The sequence below is a fragment of the Terrapene carolina genome, unplaced genomic scaffold (genome assembly GCF_002925995.2).
Source record: "Terrapene carolina triunguis isolate 2854851 unplaced genomic scaffold, T_m_triunguis-2.0 Scaffold131, whole genome shotgun sequence".
Lineage (NCBI taxonomy): Eukaryota > Metazoa > Chordata > Testudines > Emydidae > Terrapene > Terrapene triunguis.
Window position 1 is genome coordinate 18,370,104 of NW_020664482.1, and position 25,595 is coordinate 18,395,698.

Consider the following 25,595-nt stretch of genomic DNA (forward strand, 5'->3'; position numbering starts at 1 on the left):
CTCTGCTGCCAGCTGCTCCCAGCAGATGCCCCCGGGCTGCTGCAGAAGGGGCATGTGTTCCCCATAGATTTCTTTGCTCCCCCATTTTTCTGCGGGGGAGTCAATAAATCTGCGGAAGGTATGAATTCTGCGCCCCCCCCCACGGCACAGAATTCCCCCAGGAATAGTCGTGCTGAAATAGTATCATTTTCATTATGCTAATTCTCTTTCCACCTATGGTGTCTCTTTTCCCTCTAATGTGTGTTCTTGTTCCTAATCTAATGCCAAAGGGACTCATGTGCATGCATGCTTTAAGGCAGGATTAGAAAAAATAGTGAAAGACAAAATACCCCCATGTGAAGTATTTAATCGTTCATGTTGCCTTTGTTTTTGCTTTGTTTTTATAGCACCCTTTTGGAGTCATTGAAGTCAATCGATTTGTCAACACTGAAACCCTTTCCTCCTGGACAGCCAGAAAAGTTTGCTGCATTCTTGGACAGAGTTATTGGATTTGAATAATCCAGAAAAATGAAAACGTTAGTATGTGATCAAATTCTTCTAATGTCACTTCCTTAATAGGAAAATCCACTTATTCGAACCAACACTTTTTGTATCAACTGAACATAAATATGCCTGTTCAATTTCAACTGACATTAAATATTTTCCCATTTAATGCCAATTTAAAATCTACTGGCATCATGCTTCAAGTAACACAGTAGAGGTATAGGGTTATTTTTTGTTTGACAGCTCTATCTAAAGGACTTATCTAGCAAGAGCCAAGGAGAGCCAGAAACTAAAGACCCACAACTTGACTCTTGCAGACAAGGTCTAGATGGCAAATCCAGCTAACAGACAAAAAGATGTTTCCTTGCAATTTTCAGTCTCAACTGTGTGTAAGATCTTAAAGAGAAAGAGAGAAATCCTAAACGAGTAGCACAGTAGTTCAGACTACAATCAAAAATGGCAATGGGTGGGGAAAAAGAGCGGGGTAGAGGAGGCACTTCTGCGCTGGTTTGTTCATTCACATCATCAGAACACATCAATTACAGGCAAGTTTCTGATCAGGAAAGCATAAAACTTTGCAACAGAAATGGGACTGGAAAATTTTGAACCAGTCAACAGGTGGCTTTACTGGCAGAAAGCGTGAACTAACATTGCATTTAAATGGAGCCATGGTGAGAGAGATACTGGTATCTGAACTCAAGCACTGGACAACAGATGTCTTACCCTCAGTCTTGGCCAAATTCTCTTTGAAGGACATTTATAGCTGATTTACTTTACAGCAATCCCAGAGGAAATTCTGGCCTTTAAAAAGTCATAATTAGCAGCAAAATAGCAAAGGAAAGAGTCACTGTTCTTGTGTGTGCAAGCCAAACTGGCAAAGATAAAATGAAAATTCTTGTGATTGAAAAAAGGAAAATGCCATGTTGTTTTCCTGGTGTCCCCTCCCTGTCTACGATCTATAAAGCAAACAGGAATGCATGAATGATTGTCATCAGATTCACTGAATGGCTTATGAACATTGACCAAGAGATGGGGGGGAAAACAAAAGGAAAATTGCAGTGATTCTCAATTGTTCAGCCCATCCTATACCGGAATTTACAAATGTGAAACTGAACTTTCTGCTGCCCGGTACAATTTCTCTACACCAGATTACAACTGAAGGGGTCATTCACAATTTAAAGCTCCATTATAGAAAGATCATGGTGCATAAAATCTTCATGCAAACTGATGGTGGCACAGCAAATGTGAGAAAGTCCACAAAAGATCTTGGTGTTTTGGATGGTGTTTATGTTGCATAGTACCAGGCTGGAGGTAACAACTTTGTCAGTTGTAACTGAAAAGTTGGTTTTGCAGCTGACATCAAGGAAATCACACTCTTATCTTGGAGGACTTTTCAGCTGAACTTGGTGAGAGTTATGTCCTGGGCTGATTTACATGAATACTCTAATACAGATGCTGACCTTGAATGCTTAAGTCAGATGACATAGTTAAGATCTTTGTAGATCAGTTTTGGAGCCTACTGAAGTGAACAAAACTGGGGAGGAAGATGCAGTCCTAAAACTAACCAAAGAAGTTGTTTTTAGAACAAGCTTTTGGTTGTAGTGAAGTGAATAAAATTATTACTAAATCCATTCTACAGTTTGATAAAGCCCTAATCTCTGTCAGGTACTAACAGCATCATCTGATCCCATCTACAAGGCCAAATAGTGTTTTAACCATATTGGGAATTAATGTGAAACCAGGTCCTCCACCACAGCAGCTTCTTTTATAATATAGCCTGGTCCACACTTGGAACAGAACTGTACTAGTTACACTTATGTTGATACATAGTTTTTATCAAAGTTCTAACCACTTCTCCCAGATCACTGCAGTGTGGTTGGGTTTTGTTTTATACTAACAGTCAGATGCAGTGGTACACTGCTAAAAAGTTAGTCTTTGACAAAATTCACTAGCACAATTTTCAGGAGGAAAAAAAATCCCTGTCCACACTGACTGACACCCTGCTAGTTACACCCATATCAACAACCACGTTTTAGTGTGGTTCTGATCACTGTAAGTAGGATACAAGCCAACCTAAGCCTAAATTAATGTGCTCTTCCTCTAAATGTTCTTTAAATGTGTTTGTATGTGAAAGCTGACAGTGATGCGGTTCCAAATGTCACAGTATATGTGAACACAAACGATTGAAACAAATTAGTTTTATTTCATTAATGCCTATTGAGCTAGGCAGCATACATACTTAATAAAAAGACAGTCCCTCCTCCTAAACATTTATAATTTGTTTTGATATTTCCCCCCAAATTTAGCTGTGTGATTTTGGACATGCAACAAATATGTGAAAGGGACAGAGCAGAACAGAAGCTTTTGTTTGGAGTATTAAAGAGCTGAAAAGAGGAAAATTGGCTCAACTTAATAATTTCCTAAAAAAAGTATGAACACACTCTGCAACAGATTTCAGAATTCTTCATTTCAATTATGTGAACAACTAGTTTTTTTACATGTCATAGCATCAAAAAAGCAAGGCAAGGCATCTGATGTATTTATTCACAAAAATGTACAGTGAAGTAAGGTTTGTATTAGGGCTGTCAAGCAATTAAAAAAATTAATCGTGATTAATCACATTGTTAATAAAATACCATTTATTTTAAATATTTTTGGCTGCTTACTACATTTTCAAATACATTAATTTAAATTACAATACAGAATACAAAGTGTGCAGTGCTCACTTTATTTAGTTTTTATGACCATTTTTTTTACAGTGCAAATATTTGTATTTTTCAGTTCACCTTATATAAGTACTGTAGTGCAATCTCTTTATCATGAAAGTTGAACTTACAAATGTAGAATTATGTACCAAAAAAACTGCATTCAAAAATAAAACAGTGTAAAACTTTAGAGCCTACAAGTCCACTCAGTCCTACTTCTTGGTCAGCCAATCACTCAGACAAAATAAGGTTGGTTACAATTTGCAGGAGATAATGCTGCCTGCTTCTTGTTTACAATGTCACCTGAAAGTGAGAACAGGCATTTGCATGGCACTGTTGTAGCAGGCTTTGCAAGAGATTTACGTGCCAGATACGATAAAGATTCATATGTCCCTTCATGCTTCAACCACCATTCCAGAATACATGCTTCCATGCTGATGATGGGTTCTGCTTGATAACGATCCAAAGCAGTGCAGACTGACACATGTTCATTTTAATCATCTGAGGCAGATGCCACTAGCAGAAGGTTGATTTTCTTTTTTGGTGGTTTGATTCTGTAGTTTCCGCATCAGAGTGTTGCTCTTTTAAGACTTCTAAAAGCATGCTCCACACCTCGTCCTCAGATTTTGGATGGCATTTCAACATCCCCAACAGTAATTTTCTGGTCTGGGAAGTAAGTCCTTTCTTGCAGCTGTTCAAACAGCCTGGAGTTCCTAAAGATACGAGCGTCATGCACCTTTCCCGGCTATCCCACGTTAATGTCGGTGAAACGTCCCTTGTGATCTGCCAGTGCTTGCAGCACCATTGAGAAATACCCCTTGCGGTTTATGTACTGGTTGGCAAGGTGGTCTAGTGCCAAGATAGGGATATGCATTCCATCTATTGCCCCACCACAGTTAGGGAACCCCATTGCAGCAGCCATCCACTATGGCCTGCACATTTCCCAGAGTCACTACCCTTGCTAGCAGAAGGTTAGTGATTGCCTTAGCTACTTGGATCATAGCAGCCCCCACAGTAGATTTACCCACTCCAAATTGATTCCAGACTAACCGGTAGCAGTCAGGCATTGCAAGCTTCCAGAGGGCTATCGCCACTCGCTTCTCAACTGTCAGGGCAGCTCTCATCTTGGTATTCCTGCGCGTCAGGGTGGGGGAAAGCAACTCACAAAGTTCCAGGAAAGTGGTCTTATGCATGTGAAAGTTTCACAGCCACTGGGAATCATCCCATACCTGCAACACTATGCAGTCCCACCAGTCTGTGCTTGTTTTCCGGGCCCAGAATCGGCGTTCCACTATATCAACCTGCCCCACTGCTGCCATGATGTCCCAATTGCCACATCCTGTGCTTTCAGGAACGTCTGTGTCCGTGTCCTCACAATCGTCCTCGTGCTGGCGGCTCCTAGCCAGGTTCTGCACATACTGCAGGATAATGCGCAAGGTGTTTACTATGCTCACAACAGCAACAGTGAGCTGAGTGGGCTCCATGCTTGCCCTGCTATGGCATCTGCACGGGTAACCCAGGAAAAAAGGCACAAAATGATTGTCTGCCATTGCTTTCACGGAGGGAGGGAGGGAAGACTTGACGACATGTACCCAAAACCACCCGCGACAATGTTTTTGCCCCATAAGGCATTGGGAGCTTAACCCAGAATTCCAATGGGCAGCAGAGACTGCGGGGACTGTCGGATAGCTACCCACAGTGCCCAGCTCCGTGAGTCAAAGCTAGCCATGGTATTGAGGACGCACTCTGCCGACTTAATGCGCTTAGTGGGGACGTACACGATCGACTGTATAAAATCGCTTTCTAAAGATCGACTTCTATAAAATCGATCTAATTTCATAGTGTAGACATACCCTTAAACTCCTGTTTTTCTACTCCAGACATAGCCTAAATGTTTTCTAGACTCCAGGTTTGATTTATTTATACAGCTGCAAGTCCGTGTCAGAGTTCATGCAGGTTGAAATGTAAAAGTGCCAATAATTCCACCAAACAGAGAACAGAAAGTACACCTATATCAAATAAATAAAACATTGTTTTGAGAGTCTCAGTATAATGTATACATATGCACACATATACACAAAGCACCAATGAAATGCAGCATCCTCTAAGGTGGGAGGGTGGTAACCAACTAGTATACCACACAGTGCACAACAGCTGAGGATGGAAATTTTAGTCCAAGCACACCAGGAAAAATCACTGCTATTTCAAGAAGTGTAATTGGTTATTTAATGTCTATGGAGAGAAAACAGGACTTTGTTTTAAAAAAAAGGTTTAATTTAAAATAAACTATATTTTAAAATAATTTTAACCAGGGCTAAACAAGTTTTGTTAAACTCTTGGTCTCATATCCACAGACACCAACATTGTTAGATGCGATCAAACCCAGCACTAAAAGAAGCTATCACTTGTACTAAGGCAGGCTGCCTCTAGTCTAAGGACTTGGCTTCACTGCAGAGTTAACCTGAGTTATAACTTGAGTGTTGCCCTCAGATCAAATCCCATCCACACACAAAAACTATTAACTCAAGCATGGTAGTTCTTTTAACTTGATTTGGCTGTCCAGTCAATGGAGCTCAAGTGAACACAACTCAGCTGGCAATTCAATCACTACAATCTGAATGTTATTTCACAGTGTGGCTGCTCTCATTTGAGTTAGGCTAATTTGAGGCTTTAACTGCAGTGAAAACCTGAGTTAGAAATTAACAGACTGTACAGTCACTGTGGCCAGCCAGTAGGGGTGGACACATGAAGTAGGCTATCTTATTACTAGAGCTAGGTGGGAAATGGTTTTCCCATCCCATGAAAGTTTTAAAGATCTTCAAATTTATCCTGCCACAAATTGTGACAAATTATAAATCTCATATTTTTATGGGTTTTTTTGGATTAGGTAAAATGAAATATGTTTCACTCTATATGCATCCGAAGAAGTGGGTTGTAGCCCACGAAAGCTTATGCTCTAATAAATTTGTTAGTCTCTAAGGTGCCACAAGTACTCCTGTTCTTTTTGCGGATACAGACTAACACGGCTGCTACTCTGAAACCTGTAAAATGAAATGTTTCCTTTTGATAATTCCAAAACTTTTTATTTTTATTTCAACCTTTTTTAACCTTTCTTTTTGGGGATTATAAATTAACAGAAATTTTCAAAACAAAAAGTTGTTTCAAACCAAAAATGAAACTTTTTGTTTAGAAAATGTTGAAACAGAACATTTTGACAATTTGAAACCATTTTTTAAAATAAAAAATTCAGTTTGGGAAATTTGTCAAAGCCAACCCTTTCCCACAGTTTCAGTTTTGACAAATTAGCATTTTCCAGTGAAAAATATTTAGTTGGAAAACTCAGATCATCTCTACTTATTACTTAATTGTTCAAATGTCACAAAAAAGAAAAATACTGTTTGTATATCATTCTAATATACTGTATCATATATTCTCCTCCTTGCTCTGACCTGAGCTTTAGGTTGGGATGGAGACGGAAAAGATTTGAGATGATTCATTAACACTTTATAAAAAATGAAGTTATGTGCTTTACAATGTTTTTAGTACCTGCTCCTCCAAAATTGTTCAGGTCTTTAACTGCTGGGGACACTGTTCATATTTCATCCTGGATCATCTAAAGACTTGTAACCTTCTGATTTCTTGTTATATGAATCTCTGTACAAGTCACCATTTATCTTCTATTGATCAGACACTCTAGTCTTTTCTGAGCACTAGTATTTTTATGTCCAGGGCATGGCATTTTCATCATTTTTAAAGGAACAGTCTTTGATACGTTTTTACAGTACTAATATTAATGTTTTTCATTTTTTAGGTAAAAGGACTGGTTTGCTTTCTATTGTAGGATTCTGGTAATCTTTTTGTAGTGTTTTCTACTAAACCATCAGAGGCCTCTACATTTGGGGGGAATCATGGCTTGTGGGATCTGGAAGTGCATTTAGTTTGCCAGTTCAAATCCAGCCCAAATCAATAGTAAACAAAAGTTTCAAAGAGGGTTATTTACTTTAATTTAAAGAAAAACAAAACCAGCAGAATAAAAGCATGCCCATCCAGGCTCTAGGTGATCTTAGCAACAATTAAAAGCACAATCCAAAAATAATTACAAAGAAAATAACCAAATCAAAGTTCCAACCTGCAAGTTGCTCCCAGTGGTCTAGCCTCCTATGCCTCCTTGGAGCAGCTGGCAAAATCAGCCCATAGCAGCCATCAGTCAGCAAAATTATTAAAGTTCCTACTCAACCCTTTCTCTTCAAATGAATCTCACTCCTCCTCAGATGTCTTCTCAGACAGGCTTTGCAATATACCTATTGCAAAGGAGTTTTTAGTCCACAACAGGAAGAGGGGCCCTCAGAGAACATATTAAAAATCCCCATTCAAATTGGTAGTATCAACATGGAGACCAAGGATAGAATAGGCATGCACACTAATGTTCTTCCACCTGGTGAAAGTACATTGTTAGTGTGGTGTAAGGCTTGCACGTCCATTGCCCCTGCAGTATTTGTTCTGCAAATAAATAGAACTCTTCAGCACTTTCACCATAGGCACTTACAGGAGCATGGAAAAAGAGAATAAGAATGACAAAAATACCAGCAAGAGGGCTTTTAGAGGGGTTTCCCCCAAAGGCAGGGGAGAGGGATTGGCAATACCACCCATCAATTACACGATACTACTCTGCCATTATTTTGTCCTGTAAATGTCAAGCAGATAAAAAATGGGGCAGGTTTAATTGTAAGTAAGAGTTGTAAGCCTTGACAATAGCCACATAGACTATTTTGTTTCTACTACTAAATAATCAAGTAATTGTGCAATTGGTATTAAATGTCACTCCTTTAAATACCGTTCTGCCTAAAATAAGTTTTTGTTTTTTTTTAAAAGTTCTGCATGTAGGTGTTTGATGTCGTTACATCCCTTATTAACACCCGAGAAACACAAATGACAGCTGTCTTCATAATCAAACAATTTGTATTCAAATACTGCACTGTAACCAGTTTATCTGGTGTCCAATGGCACAACAGTGAATTTTTCTAATCCCCAAACATTTTCTTCAATGAGATTTTCACTTCCTAAATTGGAAAAGAAAACACTGTTTGGTTACCACTTTAGGCCCAACTCTTGCAATACCTAGTTCAAAGTCCCTATGAAACTACTTAACAGTTTTGGCTGAGTAGGGACTGAAGGATTTAACCCCTAATTTGCCACATGCTATTTATAGTCATATACAGGCACATCAGAAAAAAACCTCTAAATAATCAATATGAACTCAGCCTAACAAGAAATCCCTTCTCTTCCTGGGGTGGGATGAAGAACTAGACAGTATCTCTTGTCAGTATTTTATTAATCTTTTAGTCAAAGAACAATCAATTTTAAGAAAAAAAAAAACCAGATACACACATGGACTCTGAACCTACATATGAGTAATTTTACATGGGAACAGTCCCACTGAGTTCAAGGATTTTCAGGATTGGGGCCTACAAATATAAACAAGAAAGACAAATGCTTATTACTAATTTACACTACATCTAAAGGAGTCTAGTAAAACAGATAAATTTTCATGTTCTCCTCTCTGATGCCTCATTGGTTAATTGTCACTAGCTCTGTGTATTAAGCACCTGTTTTTGAAAAGGAGCAGAAGAGCCTTTGCACCTGCCAAGAAACCACCCAAATCTGAACGGGGGGCACAGAAAGGGCAATATAACCTACGAAAGACAAACCAGAGCAACTAATAGTGGAATTCCGAGGAAATAAAGTCTCTCTCTGTATTTTAAACTTTATTACATTTTGATGCATTACAACAGACAAGTTAGACCACATATGCAAATCAGTCCTACATTATCTTCTATTATAGGCATATAATACAATACTACTTCACGCGTAAGCTAAGCAGCATGCATTTTAACACTACTAACAGTCCCTGGAGCAGAAACAGCTACAAGGAAACACATTTACGGAAACACAGGACCATCCCCCAGAATCAACAGCGATTCTTTGTGTAGCTTTGGATTCTAAGCCTGTCCTTGGGGGCTGGTTCGGTTTTTAAACACTTGTGATTGTTTCCCCTCCCTTAGGATGTTATGCATGGCGAAGAGGGGTGAGCAGTCCCCAGGCCCGGACGCCAGTTCTGTAACGTTTACACTTTGCTCCTCTGAGCAGCGCCACGGGGCTCGAGGCACCGACTGATTCCCTGGCCCGCTGCCCCCAGGGCCGGCTCGCTTTGCTATATGAGGCACGAGACCAGGGCCGATCACCAAAACGGGTGCAGGAGCATGGGCAGCCCGGGCTCATTGGCCGCAGCTGGGCTCCCAGCGAGCGACGCCACGCGCAGCCCCGTGCGCCCCGGGGACTGCCGCGCGCCCCCTCCCCACTCAGCGCATCCCCGCCCCACCGCCGTCTCCCCTGCAGCCTCCCCAGCGAGCCCCTCCTCCTTCCCCCAGCCCCACGGCTCCAAAGCCCCCGGGGCCACAATGCAGCTATCCTCCCACCAGCCTGGTGCCTGCTCCTAGTCCTCAGGCTGGACCCGGGGGCTCTTGCCTCGCAGAAGTAGGAGTTCCCCCCTTCGCCCCAACCCGCCCCCGGTCGGAAGATGCAGAAAGGCTGGAAGAAATACTTCGGCCAGAAATCCCTCAGCGAGGTCACCATGGATGAGTATCTGGCCAGCCTGGGGCTGTACCGCAAGCTCACCGCCAAAGACGCCTCTTGTCTCTTTCGGGCTATTTCCGAGCAGGTAAAAGGAGTTTCAGTCCCACCCCTGCTCCCCACGGGGGTGAAGTTGGGGGGCTCCAGGGGCCGCCCCTCAAGGCTTCTCGAGGGCTGAGCTTGTTCCCCTCATAGGCCTGACCTGGTCGTTTTCCCACCACCTCCTAGCTCTACTAGCTGGAGTTAAATACAATTTATGCCTTTGGGGAGATAATTTCACCTCTCCCTTCCCCCAGTTTTCCCGTCCCTTCTCTCCTAAAAAGAGCCAGATGAGCTTGTAAGTGGGGTTCGACTTGTTTTCTTTTGGGGGCAGAGGGTGGATGGGGTTGGTTGAGGTAAGGCATCATTTGCTAAAGTTATATTTTTGGCTTTGAAGTATCGGTGTTGGAGTAATCTTCATCTTTCTCTCCATTCCCAAAGCTGGAGCAGCAGGAGTTGGATAAAAGTTTCTAGTTCTGCTCTGTCCCTTACACAATTGTGGGTTAGTTCTAGTTTTGCAAAATGAGCTGTGGCTGGGGTCTAGTTTACCTTTTATCCCAGCTGCCAAAGGTTGGGTTAAAGGTTCTCGTTTGCACTAATATTCTACCCATGGTTACCTAATTAACAATCCCTTATTTTCCTTTAGCATCTTCAAATTCTTCCACTTTAAAATGTATGGGCAAATAACATAAGGCACAGATGTGCTGCCAAAAAGGATCATGCTACATATTGAGGTTCTATTTGAGTAGCTTATAAAGGGTTTTATTAAATGACTAATCACTTCCCATACACTGTTAGTCCAATGGGTCTAGAGCAGTGGTTCCCAAATTTCAACAACCCGTGAACCCCTTTCACTAGCACGTCAAGTCTCACGAACCCCCTCTTAAAAATGAATATTTGCAGGGATTTTCTCCTTTACCTGAGTATAAATTATAAAAGCAGTGATCTTGGAAATATAAAATTTGTTTTTATGACATGATTATTACACACTATTTATTATTTATTATTTATCATTACAGTATTTTTATTACATTATGAAAACGGCAACACTCTTCCAAGATCTCACTTTCGTAGCTTGTATCACTTTGAATAAGCCTCTTATAAGACAAGGCTCCTATGTTTCATCAAGGAGTATCAGATGTGAAACAGCATGAAGGTATTTAAGAAGCCAACTCAAGAGTTCCTCCTACACAAGCATTCAGGTCTTGAGCAGTGTAGGCAAACAACGCACTTTACAACAAAGCTTAAACTTGTTCTTCATAATTTAAAAACAATACTAGCTGCCTATTTAATTTTAAAAACAGCAAAAAATATCCACCTCCCTTTCCATTTCTTATAAGGAGTCTTGAAGTTTAAAGCTCTTCAGTGTAATAGATATGCTTTCTTTGATCTGCTTAGCTCTTGGAAGTCCAGAGGCTCCAGGCTGCTGGCCCCATGCTGCCCAGGGTCCCTAGGGACAGCTCTGTCCGCCATTAGGGAATTTTTTCCTGAGAACCCCCTGTAACATTTCGCGAACCCCCAGGGGTTCACGAACCCCAGTTTGGGAACCACTGGTCTAGAGGTTGATTACGACTATCTATCACCTAATGGTGTGCTTATAATTACCTATAGTATGTGTTGTTCAGGTCTGTAACATGCTTATAATATAGTCATCTTGTAATGTAAACCAGGGGTTCTTAACCTTTTTCTTTCAGAGCCATCCCTCCTCTCCCCTCCTCTGCCCCCAACATGATATAAAAACTTCATGGCCCACCTGTGCCACAACAACTGATTTTCTGCATATAAAAGCCAGGGCTGGCGTTAGGGGGTAGCAAGCAGGGCAATTGCCTGGGGCCCCATGCCATAGGGACCTGCAAAGCTAAGTTGCTCAGGCTTTGGCTTCAATCCCAGGTGGCGGGGCTCAGGGCCCTAGGCTTCAGCCCCAGGCAGTGAGCCTTCGGCTTTCTGCCCTGGGCCCCAGCAAATCTAATGCTGGCCCTGCTTGGCGGACCCCCTGAAACCTGCTCATGGCCCTCTAGGGGGCCCTGGACCGCTGGTTAAGAACCACTGATGTAAACTATATGTAAAGGGAGCCTTAGAGTAAAGTGTAATTTAAAATTAGCTGCAAACCTTTCATTTCAGTGCTTTTAAACACCTTTTTTATTTTCTAGCTGTTTTCTTGTCAGATTCATCATACGGAAGTCAGGAAGGCTTGTGTTTCATTTATGAGGGAAAACCAACATAACTTTGAGTCTGTAAGTAGACTTGTGTATTTATGATATGCAAAGTTTTATGTGTACACTTAGGAAATAACAGTGGTGTTTATACATAAACATATTATTTATGTAGATCTGTGCACTGAAAACCTACATCTCACTGTGCTTTGTTTTGTTTTTAGTTTATAAGTTTTGACCAAGCACAGGTTTAAAATAGTACTAAACAAGATGAGAAGTTGAGGGTAAAATGCTTGCTCATTTGCCTTCCTCTGTATACTGTCCATTAGTTTCTAGTCAACTTTAGATTTGTTTCTAAACCTTGGAAATATATTTATATGGCACCACATTTTTATTTGTAAAAGGTAATACACATTTATTCTAAACATCTGATCTCTCATCTTAAGTAACTGTGATTACAGTACCGTATAGACATTAATAAGCTATCTTTGTGAAACTGGAAACTTCTTGTGTCTGTGAAACAATACATTTTGAAGTAAAACATGCATCTCTAAGGACAGTGAAATACTGCATGGCTCTTTAACCGTGGTTTTATACGTGCTTTAATGTCACTGTACACTTTCAGTGGATGACTTCAACAACTGTAGAAGCCTGCTATTTTCACCCAGTGAAGACTCTACTTTAACTGAAGTGATAGAGGTCTGTGGTTTTCATTCAGAAGATCACAAATTCAATCCCTGCCAACAACTGCAGTGTCTTTATATACCTAGCCTCAAGTTTGTTACAATACTGCTGAATATTAGGAAATGTACTTGTTGCTCATGATGTACAATGGATCAGTGGTTGTCAGCAACAGGTAAACTTACCAGTATAGACAGGTCCTGTGACTGCTTTGAAACAACTTGGTTCTGGAAGAGCATTCTGAATACTCTACTGGCTGTTTGAACTCTAATTCACAAATGGCTTTCCCTGCATCCTAAGGGAACAATTCTAAATGTTTTATCCACAAAATAGATAGCAATAAACTAGCTTATTTTAGTATTATAATACAGTCTTTCTCATCAAGTGATATTTAAGTGCTTTGTACATTGTATACATACCCCCACTTAAATGCAGCTACCATTGGGGTGGAGGGAGACATCCAGCTGGCTCAGAACATGCTGCATAATAGTGAGATAAGAGACTTTTTTGGTGACAGGCACTTGCACAAGTTACTACTCACAATTATTGCTGTGGTATTTTAACTTCCATACAGAGCAGCCAAGATTTTTTACTGTCTCTCTCTTTTATTGGATAAGGCAAACAACGTGGCATTTAACATATTGGGCTCAGGAGGAAGGGCTGGGGTGAGCAATGCTAGTATTTGCATGCTCACATAGGATATCTACCTTTCCCAACCTTAAGCTATCCCTTTTCAACTAGAGGAGTAGATATAAAATTTGATGATAGCTAAAATTGTTACCTTGCAACTTAAAAACAAACATGCTTGAAAAGTCACTTCTGCAATGCACTGAATGGGAGCAGATGGGGCAAACTGTTAAAATTAAACTATTTTCAGACCGAAGTATTAGACCCAGATATAACCAAATTGTACACTTAGTTGTGCATGTGCATGAGATATCTGGACCTTCTATATGATACAAGACATTCCCACATGCTTCCTTAATATGTTTGAAGAAACACTGCTATAATTCTGACTTTGTGGGGGGGTGGTGTTATTTTTCTGTTTGATCTACTGTGTATAGATTAAAATAGCTTTTCAGCAAGAAGTTACCTCCTTTACTAAGCACATACATATGCAATTGTTCCTAAATGTAGGGGAGAGGGAGAAATCATTCATGATCAGGAAGGCTACTTGTCTTATGAACATGAAAGCTGTTGTGCTAAGACCACTGCTTATATGCTGACCAATATGGTCTCATTGTTTCCTTGTTGTCCTCCTGTCCCCAATTGTCTATATCCATCTGTTGTCTTACTTAGATGGTCCCTGCTCCAAGGAGCTTACAATCTGTTGTTTGTACATCACCTAGCACAATGTGGTCCTGATCCATGACTTGGTTCCTAAGCACGATGGTAATACAAATAAGAGAAAAATTTTCAGTTTTCCTCTAAATTCTTTAAATACAAAGAGCAAATTCTGACTCTTAATGTTTCCAGCAGATTTAGTAATGATATGCAACTGATTTAAATCAATTATATCTTCTTTTTAAGTATGTGGAAGGCTCATTTGAAAAATACCTGGAACGCCTGGGAGATCCAAAGGTAAGGCTAGATTCATATTCCTGAGGCTGAGCCCAAAAAGCTCATGATGTTTGCTGGAATGTGGGTCTGAATGTTGTTTCTGTTCTCCCTGCTAACTTTTACCTCAGTCCTGCTGTCAGATCCACATAGGCGGACCCTTGCACCTGAACAGAGCCCTGTTGATTTCAATAGGACTTTGTGTGGGTGCAGTAGGACTCTGGATCTGATGGCAGGATCAGGACCTTGGTTCTTGCTTGTGGGTAAAAAAAGGACAATGTCAAACCACAACAATGTAATTTAAGCTGAGGGAACCAAACGTTGGTCCTGTCAGCCTGGACCTTTAAAAGGCTGTTACAAAACTGGTGCATAATTCCTAGCAAATGTTTGACAAATTTTGCATTTTTTTCCCCAGATTTGGAAAAAAAAACCTGCTTTCTTTCTTAAACTTATTGTTTCTTTGAAGATTTTTAACTAGTGAACATGAGCAGGATACAAGAGTATCTAAAGCAAATTTAGCATGTTTATCAAAGAAATATTTTGAGACTGCTACAGGTCTAGCTATTAGAGCTTAGCTGCAACTTTGCCCAGGATTATTGGGCCAAAAATTGAGTACTTCATTGTCCCGTGTCAGTGATCTTCTCTTCAGGAATCCTCATGCCTTACAAATTTCCAGATGCAGAAGGAATCAGAATTTTGCAAAAGATGGAACTGAAGTATTTGAGGAGTACATCATCACTTCACATTGATATTCTCTCTCTCTCTCTCTTGGTGGGTTTTCTTTATTGCCCACATAAATATTTTTAAGGCAGTCTCTGAGGGGTTTTACAGTTACCACTAACTTTTAAGGATTGAGTTGTAGACCCTTCTTCTCCTTGTCCCTATAAAACAGTTATTGCAGAGGGCAGTATATTCAGATGTACTCCTTTATAGAGCTTGGTTTGAGACTTTTTAGAGCTTTAAAGATAGGGGCTAAGAATTTTACCCAGTAGTTAGAGCTGTTCAGAAAATGCTTTTTAAAAAAAAAAAAAAAGTTGACTAGCTCTATTAATGGTATAGGGAGAGCCAGTATAGAGTTCCAAGTACTGCAGTGCAGGCTCAGTGGTCAGCTCCATTACAGATTTGATGAAGAACAGTTATTTTCCTACCTTCTAACATGATATCAAAATATTTTTATACACTTAGGAAAGTGCTGGCCAATTGGAAATAAGCGCTCTATCATTAATCTATAAGTAAGTCTCTTCCTTTTTTTTTTTTTTTTTTTTATTTTAATTAAAATCTAATTTTGTAATGTGCTGTGAATGGTTAAGGGTGCTAACTGTGGGGCCCAGAATCTCTTGATTAATAGATTTTTAAGGTTAGAAGGGACCATGATCATCTAGTTTTGATGCCAGCTTGGCTTAGGAGTGACTGCCATTCAATGTTTATTACATGAATGGGTGGCTGCAGACCAGTTCCAGGTAAAGAGGATCCCACATCCTGAAATGTACTGAATTGGCATCCTTGTTAAGTCTCACAAGAGGACAAAGACCTGGTGGCCATGGAGATTGAGCTAACCCTGACTACTGGAGGTTTCATTGCTGCTGCCCAGGCAGTACTGGCTTTGTGAATTATCAGAGGGCTTCAGTCTCTAGTGATGTCTATTTGGCATTTTTCATAACTATTAAAATCTTTATTTAAAAAAAAAAGTTTACAGTGAGAGACTTACTGATGGGAAGTGATGTGGAGTTGTGTGCACTGGAAACATCTGATGCTAGCTATAAAAGTTAACTGCCAACACACAAGTAAAACGCTGTGCTCACTATATGGGGTGTCCTTGAAAATTCAGGAAGTGAGAAGTGCTGCTCGCAGTGTAAGCCTGGAAATGCATTTAAAATAAATTATAATTTCAATTGACATTTGAATCTACTGCAAGCACTGTCTGTCTTGCTAAAAAAAAAAAAAAAAAAACCTGCCACTCCTGAACAAACAGTTTAGGAGCCTAATGGCAGACACACTAAAACACTTTGCATCCTGTTCCAGTCCAAAATGAACAATTAGACTTCTACAAGGTTCTAATGGCACCCTGTACTGAGATTAACCCTTTCGGAACTACTTCATTTAGGGTTAATTGCCTCACTATCAGAGCAATCTGTCTTGAGATCAGAAATACCTGACCTAATAAGATGCATCTTTTTATTATCTGAAACCAGACATAGTAGGTTTTACCAGATATTTCTTATTTCAAGTAGATGGTTCCACTTTGTGAATTTAGTTATTGCTTAAATTTTATATTGACATTCACTTGTTAGGAAAAATATTCTGCTCCCATTCTCTGTTAACCAACAGTGGATTCTCCAAACTATTCTCTTCAAACGTCTTCATAACAAGTATTTGCATTAAATGCGTGCTCTTTCAATTCTCTTGATTTTTCCTCTTCTTGCCTAGTCGAGACTTTATTCTGTACCGGTACCCTGGAAAGCCACCTACCTATGCTACAAACAATGGCTTTGAAGACAAGGTAAGGAGATGTGAGCCAATTTTCTACCCTCCCACTCTTAGATAACTCTAATTTCACTCAGTTCTAATGAGCTTGTCACTTCAGTTTTGCTCTTGTAACTCCAGTGAAGTCTCTGCACATTTGGCACACTTAAAAAACAAAACCAAAGCTAACTTCAACAAGGCTAATGCTCCACAAATGAATTATTTCACAGTTGAATACTCTCATTGCACGGTAGTTAACCTTTTGCTAGACTAAGTTCCTGTTGGCTGCAGGAGTTATAATATTACAGCCCAGGAATCTTCCCATTTGATCAACTTGAGCTTTTCTGGGGTGAGGGTGCTTGAATACAGTTCCCTGTGGCTATTTTTTTTTTAATCTCACTAGCTAGAATGAGACACTTGGATTGAGTTGCTAATGAGCAAAGGGAAGGTGGCAAAATTAGACAAATATGGTGAAGAAACGGCACTCTTCTCCCACCCCCAAAAGAGAGCAGACAAGATTTGGGGGTCTTTTGGGGTGTATTTTTTCCCTCCTGGATATAAATTAATTAGCTTGATTTTTGTGGGTTGTGCATTGTTATGTAAAGCAGTAGATAGTCTAAACCCACTTGAGATTTTTGACACAATTAAAGGGTGTAGGGAAAGTTCTGTATTTAGCTTTTTCTTGTGAAATAGCTTTTCCTCTAGTTTGATACTAGTGGGCCAATAAGTTTTTGCTGTTTGGGGATTCTAAATGTAAGAGTGATTGGCATTTAACTTCTAGACCATTAGTTGTTCATAAGGTAGCTGACTCACAGTAAAGTCTCTCATATTTGACCTTCAACAGTTTATGAGATGACTAAACAGTGTCCATGTGGGTAATAGGCAAACTTATTTGTACACTTGCTACAATCCCTTTTATAGGGATCAACTCTGTTTCTAACACTCTGTTTGTATTTATACTAAGCATACCCATTGTTTGGACAGCGAGTTAAAGCACTGGCCTTAGAATAAGTAAAGGATTTGTAGTCTCGAGCTAGAACATCAGATAGAAAATGTTTGGTTTTCTTTCATTTCTTCCTCAAAGCTTTTTGTTGTTTTTTGTTTTTTCAAGATCTTGCTGTGTTGTTCCAGTAACGGCCATTACGACTCTGTGTATACAAAACAATTTCAGGCAGATGCTGCTGTTTGCCAGGGTAAATTAACTCTTACACTATTTTTAATAGAGTATTTGAAGTACCGTATATACTCGTTCATAAGCCGAATTTTTTTAGTAAAAAAGGGAAGCACCAGAGAAGGGGGTCGGCTTATGAACGGGTATAGAGAGGGAGAGGTGGGACACAGCCCCTCCCCCCAACAGAGGGAGCAAGGAGAGGCAGCACAACCAGCAGAGACAAAAGGGAAGAGGCGGGGCCAGAGACTCTCTGCTTCTGGCCACGCTGCTCTCCCCGCAGCCTCCGAAGCAGGTGCAGCTCCGGGGCTGGCAGGCTGCAGCCGTGCCGCTCGGCCCCACCCCCCAGAGCAGGCTGTGGCCGTGCCACCCGGCCCGCTGGAACATGCTGCGGCCGCGCTGCCCGGTCTGGCCCGCTGGAGCAGGCTGTGGCTGCGCTGCCCAGCCTGCCGGAGCAGCTCCAGCCAGGCCAGAGACATCCTCCCCTGGCCCTCCCCAGATAAGGTGGGAAGGGATGGGATGGGGAGAGTGTGGGGGTCCTGGGCTAGGGGTGGGGTCATGTGGGGGGTGGTCACAGGGGTTACTCCCCTGACCCCCAGTTTCTCCCTCCCACCCCCCTAAAATTTCCCCACCAGTTGCTGTCCCGGCCTGTCAGGGTAAACAGCTGGCACGCCGGGACACTTTGTTTACTTAGGTTTACCTCCGTGCCTGCGGACACTCAAGGTAAACAAACCATCTCGGCCGGCAGCGGCTTATCCTGATGGCCTGCGAGCCAAAGTTTGCAGATCCCTGAATTATAGGGTTGGCTTATGAACGGGTCATAAAAATTTTCCATTTTTACTTATCCATCTTTGGGGGGTTGACTTATAAATGAACCGGCTTATGATGGAGTATATATGGTACTTATCAACAACGTCTCTTTCTTGGGAGGAGAGGGGTCCTGAAGGGAGAAGAAAGTGGAAAGCTCATTAACCATTATTAATGGAGTTTAGTGTAATTGGTATGTTGTGAAAGTCTACAATGCGCACATCTGCTACTCTAAAGTCACCTGTCTCGCACCAAGTCAAAATCATTGGGTTCTGTGTGCTTTGTTTGCCCAGCTGTCTTGTACGAGATCCTGTACAAAGATGTGTTTGACATGGACGAGGAGGAATTGAGAACTGCAGTTGAGATGTTTCGAAGTGGGGCCAAAAAGAACCGAAACAGTGTCTCTGTTGGAAGTGAGGATGCAAGCTTTGATTGCCTTCCCGAGAAAGTGTCCAAAACTTCATCAGAAAGGAGGTATTAGATTAAAAACAAAATATCCTGTGAATGGTAGCTGATCACTTAAAGGTGTTGGAGGGACTAGCCTACTAGTTGTGTTCTGAGCTGTCACGTGGAACATCTGCGTCCATTCTCCAATGTCATGGTACTGAGCCAGAGTATGAGCATATTGTGGAAAAAGCAGCGTGCTTTCCCTGGGACTGGGAAGTGAGGTGGTTGAGCAGCAACCTCTCCCACTGGCTATAGTCAACTGGTACTATCAGATGGCACCTTCTTACTGAACAAACCATGAGTAATCAGAATCACTGGCTTACTTTAGCGAAAAACTATTATACTTGAATTCCTATTAGTATGGCAGCAGCAACGCTGCTATGAGAAAATGAGCTGGATTCTATTCTGGCTTGTATATCATTAACAAAACTATGCCCTAAGTTTAGGACCAAACCCTACCATCATTCGCAGTGCCACTGTGTAGCCCTTTTGTTTCTGATTGGGTAGTAACCAATGGGATTGTACAGATGAGAGGACAACATTTGACCTTATTAATGGTGATGAAGTGCAAGCCAGAAAGAATCCAACTTAAGTTGCTGGCTCTGACAGTTCTTAAACACTTGTAAATTAGACACACTTGTTATGGAGTCCTTGAGATTAAAAAAAAAAGGGGGGGGGGGGGCGGGGGAACTCCATAATGCCCATGAGTGGAGCAACTGAAGGAGTGTTTAAGTTTGCAGAATGGAACTGGGCTGACCCTTCCTTAAACATAAAACAATGTTAGCTGCCACTGCATGGAAGACCTGAATTGAAGGGGGTGGGGGAGAGAGCATTTTATTTACAATCAGGAAAAGGTTTAGTGCGCTTGAGTGCCGCACGTGCGAAACTTCATATTTGTACTACATTATAATAGTGTTAGGTTCTGGCTTGTATCTTATCACTTGATGGCGCCATGGTTCTTCTATAAGTCATTCAACCAGTTTGATCTTGTTGATTTCAGTGCTGGCCAGAAATCTTGCCCTGTATTTTGTAATCCTATTTTTAAATTGCTTAGAGTGGAAGACTGGGAAGGCAACGATACTGACAACCCACCTGAAGATAAACTCAAACAAGGCACTGAAGAAGCAAAGGTTTGGCAATTAAGGGAGAATCCTTCAATTCTTTCCCATTCGTGTTCATGATACTGTGATTAAGGTTGAATCAGCCCTTCCTATTTTAAATGCTGCTGTTGGGGATTTACACCTTTTTATTTCCTCAGTCTTACATGTGCATGTTTAGTTTTTAGCCCTGGTATTCTTTATCTCTTCTTTTAAATTAATTGTTGAGCCTTTTATCATATAAAAAGCTTATTTCTGAGACTCTTGTTCTCTAGCTAGCTTAAAAAAACCCCAACAAGTTTTAAAAACAATATTTGGCAAACAGTCCCTGATCTGGACTCTTACCTAGAAACCATCTAATTTATCTTATTTAATCTACTTTTATTTTAGGCACATGAACATTGCTGCTGTTCTATTTTACCAGACCTGGCTCAAAACACTGCTCTAACTAACATTCAAGGAGCCTGGGGGGGGCAATGGCTACATTTGCAGATGTAGAGCGCTTTGAGTTAAACCAGTCTTCGTAGAGTGCAGTAGGGAAAGCGCTGCAATCTGTCCACGTTGACAGCTGCCAGCGCACTGGCGTGGCCATATTAGCAGCTCTTGCAACAGCCACAGAGAGCAGTGCATTGTGGTAGCTATCCCAGCATGCAAGTGGCTGCAACGTGCTTTTCAAATGGGGGGAATGGGGTAGAGTGTGACAGGGAGTGTGTTGTGTGTATGTGGGGGGAGAGTGGGTTTTTGGGGGGCTGAGAGCATGTCAGCATGCTGTCTTGTAAGTTCAGACAGCAGCAGACCTCACCCCTCCCTCACTCCCTCCTTCCCCCCCTCCCGCCCCTCTCTCTCTCTCACACATCATTCCACACTAATGGTTGCTTTGTCTCGGAGCAGATAAGCAGCCGGCTGTCAAACGGAGCTTTCAAAAGGCATATCCAAAACAATGACAAGAGTGGCCACTTGACTTAAGGGGATTATGGGACATTTCCGGAGGCTGATCAGAGCGCAGTAATGCAACACCTCGTTCACACTGACGCTGGGGCGCTCCAGTGGGGGCGCATCAAACATTATTCTACTCGCGGAGATGGAGTACCAGGAGTGCTCTAGCCGTGGAGTCAGAGCGCTCTAGGTGCCTTGCCAGTGTGGACGGGTAGTGAGCTAGTGCACCTGGGGCTCCTTTAATGCACTGTAACTCGCAAGTGTAGCCAAGCCCTATATATATGTATGTGTGAGTGTATATATATTACACACACACACACACACACACACACACACACACTCATTGACTTTGATTTGGAGTTGTGTGGTCAGCAGCTTCTGAAAGTCAGCCCCTAGTTAGTTTCCTTCCCTATTTTTACCTAGTAACTAAAAATTTTCTATCTTGAAATCAAGCAGATCAGTATAGAGTCTGTGGTCAACTTCTTCAACATGATTTCTGCTTTGTCCTCAAGCCTCAGAATCCATAATACCTAAAGACTTGTTCATATTCTTCTTAGATTCTGAACTTGAAACAAACTAATTACATGTCATAGTGGAACTGAAAGAGGCAGGGAAGACAACGTGTATATGCTTGTTTAAAATAATTAGAACCACTGCAAGGAAAGAAAAGTGTGCCATATATTTACAACCCTTTTAATTGTAGTCCATTTTAACTCTGTTTTAGCCTCCAGAAAATCCATCAAAGATGCCTTTTCCCTATAAAGTGCTAAAAGCCCTGGACCCTGAGATCTATCGAAATGTAGAGTTTGATGTTTGGTTGGACAGCAGAAAAGGTACCTTAAAAAAACCCTTTGTATATTCTGTAAATTCCTGGCTAAAAGTAAAAGTTATATTGAGGCTCAATGACGTTATTTTATAGACTGATTTACAAGTATGTTGGACCTGCACAGGGGCTTGAGCAAATAGACACGTACCTGAAACTTAAAGGGCATTGTCTAATCCAGCAAACATATCTGTGGAGCATACATCCTGTTACCAGCCAGAAACTTCTTATTCTCATCTCTAAGCAACCAGTAGAGTACTTCCAATGTTATATGATGTCTGTCCATGCTCCTGAAATCTGTTCTGTTGAGAAAAATATATTTGGTTCTGGACTAGAAAATGTGTGGTTTCAGGAAAGCTAAGTGCAATAGCAGAATATCGTCTTATAATGCTATTTTCAGATAGTGTTCAAATGTAAAATGGGGGCTTTATTTTTTTACTTTATGGTAGTGTCTGCACAAAGGCTCGTGTTCCATAAATGCGTTTGGATTCAAAGTAATAGTAAAGGATGGGAGTCACTTAGCAGTTAGTGTGCACTCTGAACTGCCAAATGAGACAAGTGGTCCCTTCCTCCCCACATCTCCTCTTGCATGCCAAAGAATTCCAAATTGTGAGTGCAACAATGGGTTCACTTCACTCATCACTGAAATTCAGTCCAGTCCTTTCTGGGACTAGACAGAGCAGCCAGTTCCCAGTGTGCAGCAGCGCTATACAGAAATTTAGGAGTGATAAAGGAAGAATAACTCTTCAGAATTTTCCTGTCAGGGAGATTTAAGTAGATTACAATTATCCAGATAAATCCCACCTTACAAAATGATCACAATTGGTCAGCGTTTGGTGTTTTCATCTCTTCCATCAGCACAGCAGCCCCTAATGCCCGGCTGGGCTTTTGACTCTCTCAGTATAGCTACACTGCATGCGCCTTTTGATGAGGTGTAGAATATGAATATATATATATCACACCTCTAGCGTGGGTATTAATAGTAGTGTAGACAGTGAGGCGCTGCTTAGGCAAGTAAAGGGAAGACATGCCTGAACCCTGTGTGTATGTACCCTGGATGGATCTCTACTTGCACAAGCAGTGCCTCTCCTGTCTACAATGGTGCCCGCCCCCCCCCCCCACAACTGCTAGAGTCTTTTCCCTGCTGCAGGGAACGGCTCTGGGAGCCTTTCTCTGCTGCAAGGGCCTGCCAGAGCCTTTTCTCACAGCAAGGAAAGGCTCTGGCAGGAAGGAGCTAGTAGAGAGAGACTCTGGCAATTCCCCACTGCCAAGCCTTTCCCCACTGCCTCCCCCCGCCAGAGCCTTTCACTGATGCATGTAGCTACACACCAGTGTGGATGCAGCCTGCTTTTCATTGTGATGTGTAGCTACACATACCCTACACACCACTGCAAGTGGTATGCAGTGCAGACATAGCCTCAGTGCTGAACCAGAGGAAAGGGACATTCTTTGTTTCTGGCCCAAAATTTCTATATAGTATTGCTGCACACTGATCCCAGAAAGGACTGAATTTCAGAGATGAGCAAAGTGATCCTGTTGTTGCATATGTATTTTGTAAACTCCTTTGGGATTCTTTGGCATGCAAGCCAATCTGGGAGGCACAATCTTCCTCCAGAGCCCAGCTGCCGTCAGTCATATGAGACTTGTCACTATTTGTGGCATACCAAGTTGTGGGGAGAGTGCAACGTTTCCCTAGCGCTCAAGCCTTGGAATGGACTACTTGTCTCATTTGGTAGTTCAAAGTGCTCACATAATGATGTCCAGGAAAATACAGGAGGTAATTCACTCGTTTCAGCATATAATACTTACCCAGAATTGCACTCAAGGGAACTAATAGGTAAAAATGAAGAACAGTACCTAGCTTAAACTTTCACTTTGATCTCTTGTAGAACTTCAAAAAACTGATTACATGGTGTTTGCTGGGAGACAGTACTATTTAGGAGACAAATGTCAGGTTAGTACTCGAAGCCGATTCAGTAATGATGAATTATTAAAGTTGCTTTAAATAAGTTTTATGACTTAATAGACATCTGAACTCATAGGTTCTTCAGAGATTTCTTCTCTCATTATAGCTATTAAATATGATGGGGTCATCTGAAATTATTATTATTATTTTTAAATTATAACTTTTTGTAAATTCAAAACAAGCACAGGATAATACATGGGAAAGGGTGCTTGAAAGCGGACCATGAACCAGTGCTATACATCCTGAAAGTAGAGGAGTTTAAGACTGAACTCTTGAAATACACAGACGCCACAGTGACTGGCACTGTACATGAACCTCAGCAGAACGGCGATGAAAGATGGACAATAAGAGGTTGTTGTTGTTTTTTTTTTTATTTTATTTTATTTTTTTTTGTTCTGTGTTTTGCAGTGCCTAGCGCAATGGGTCCTGTTTAGTTTAGTTGTTGAATCATACAAGGCAGTTTTGGTTCTGACCTGTCCCCTCCCTGCTTTTCTTCCATCCATGAGGCCTTCTCTTATTCATTTTTCTGGTTGTTTTGTATCTGTTCCTGCAGTGTCTCTCCCTCTGCTGCCCACTCTTCTACTGTCTCTGTTGGGTAGGGCAGGGAGTGCTGGGCTGAGGTATTCCAAGACTCTCAAGCTAACTCAGTGGTATGTGAGCAGCATGAAAACGGCTCCTATGTTACCAGCTATTGGTGGGGAACCAGAGCACCATTAACGTGTCACCATTTGTGTTTACCTACTCCCCCTTTATTTCCTCAGGTACGTCTGGAGTCTGGGGGTAAGTACTACAATGCTCATATCCAGGAAGTTGGACATGATGGCAACATGGTGACCGTGTTCATTGAAGAGCTGGCAGAAAAGTAAGCAATCTGGAGACAGCCTTAGAGCTGTCTCTCTTATTTGCTGAAATCCTCCTTTTTGTTGAGCCTGCACATACACACCTCTCTCCCAACAGATGTTTAAATTGTGGCTGTCAGAATGTTTTGAAACTCTGGGTTCAGTTTCTTTTCAGAATATAAAATAAAAACCAGACCCAGTTCTTTACCAGTTTAACAGCAGCTACCATTCCACCAGTAGCAGATGGCAGGAGTCACACCTCTTGGGTTTTCACTGAAAACATTCCAGGTATAATCTAACTATCATGCGGATAGAAAACAGAAGTCTCCTGCTGGTTGGGCTGAGTTCATGGTGAACAATGAGTCTACACAACTGGCTTCTAGAACTTCTTAGGAGTGGGACTTGCATCGCAGCTAAATAACGGGTTGGTTTTAGTCCTTGAAGTTTGTGCTGACAACTCTCATTCAAATTCTCTCCTTGTCCCTCCCCCTTAATTTTGGGAGTTTTGTAAATGCCTTAAAATAAGTCCTACATCTAGCAAAAATGCAACTTGTTGGCACATCCCAAATTTACCTCTGATCTGTCTGTATTGTTATCTGTAAGATAAAAAACGCAACTCTGGTGCTGTGTGCATGTTATAAGTAACCGGTATTGCAGTGTGCCTTTGAGTTAAACGGTGTGTAAGAGTTAAAGACTGGATTAAAGATAAATTAAAAACAATCCTGAGAGTAGCTAGCTAGCTAGTCTCTGAAAACCAAGACAATGCTGGGATCCCAAAAAAATTTAACAAAGGAAAGAAAA

At 41.4% G+C, this 25,595-nt stretch overlaps 1 protein-coding gene across 1 annotated transcript in view; it reads left to right on the top strand.

The window, feature by feature from the left end:
* The window catches only part of ALG13 (ALG13 UDP-N-acetylglucosaminyltransferase subunit), a 56,599-nt gene that overhangs the window by 4,137 nt on the left and 26,867 nt on the right, over positions 1–25,595 (top strand). Inside the window, exons 4-15 of the mRNA XM_024217395.2 lie at positions 387–495; positions 9,766–9,906; positions 12,008–12,091; positions 14,222–14,272; positions 15,434–15,480; positions 16,676–16,748; positions 17,823–17,904; positions 18,980–19,160; positions 20,188–20,263; positions 21,891–21,999; positions 23,879–23,943; positions 24,717–24,817. Coding sequence (XP_024073163.2) covers positions 387–495; positions 9,766–9,906; positions 12,008–12,091; positions 14,222–14,272; positions 15,434–15,480; positions 16,676–16,748; positions 17,823–17,904; positions 18,980–19,160; positions 20,188–20,263; positions 21,891–21,999; positions 23,879–23,943; positions 24,717–24,817 — 1,119 coding nt within the window. The remainder of the gene's footprint in view (positions 1–386; positions 496–9,765; positions 9,907–12,007; positions 12,092–14,221; positions 14,273–15,433; positions 15,481–16,675; positions 16,749–17,822; positions 17,905–18,979; positions 19,161–20,187; positions 20,264–21,890; positions 22,000–23,878; positions 23,944–24,716; positions 24,818–25,595) is intronic.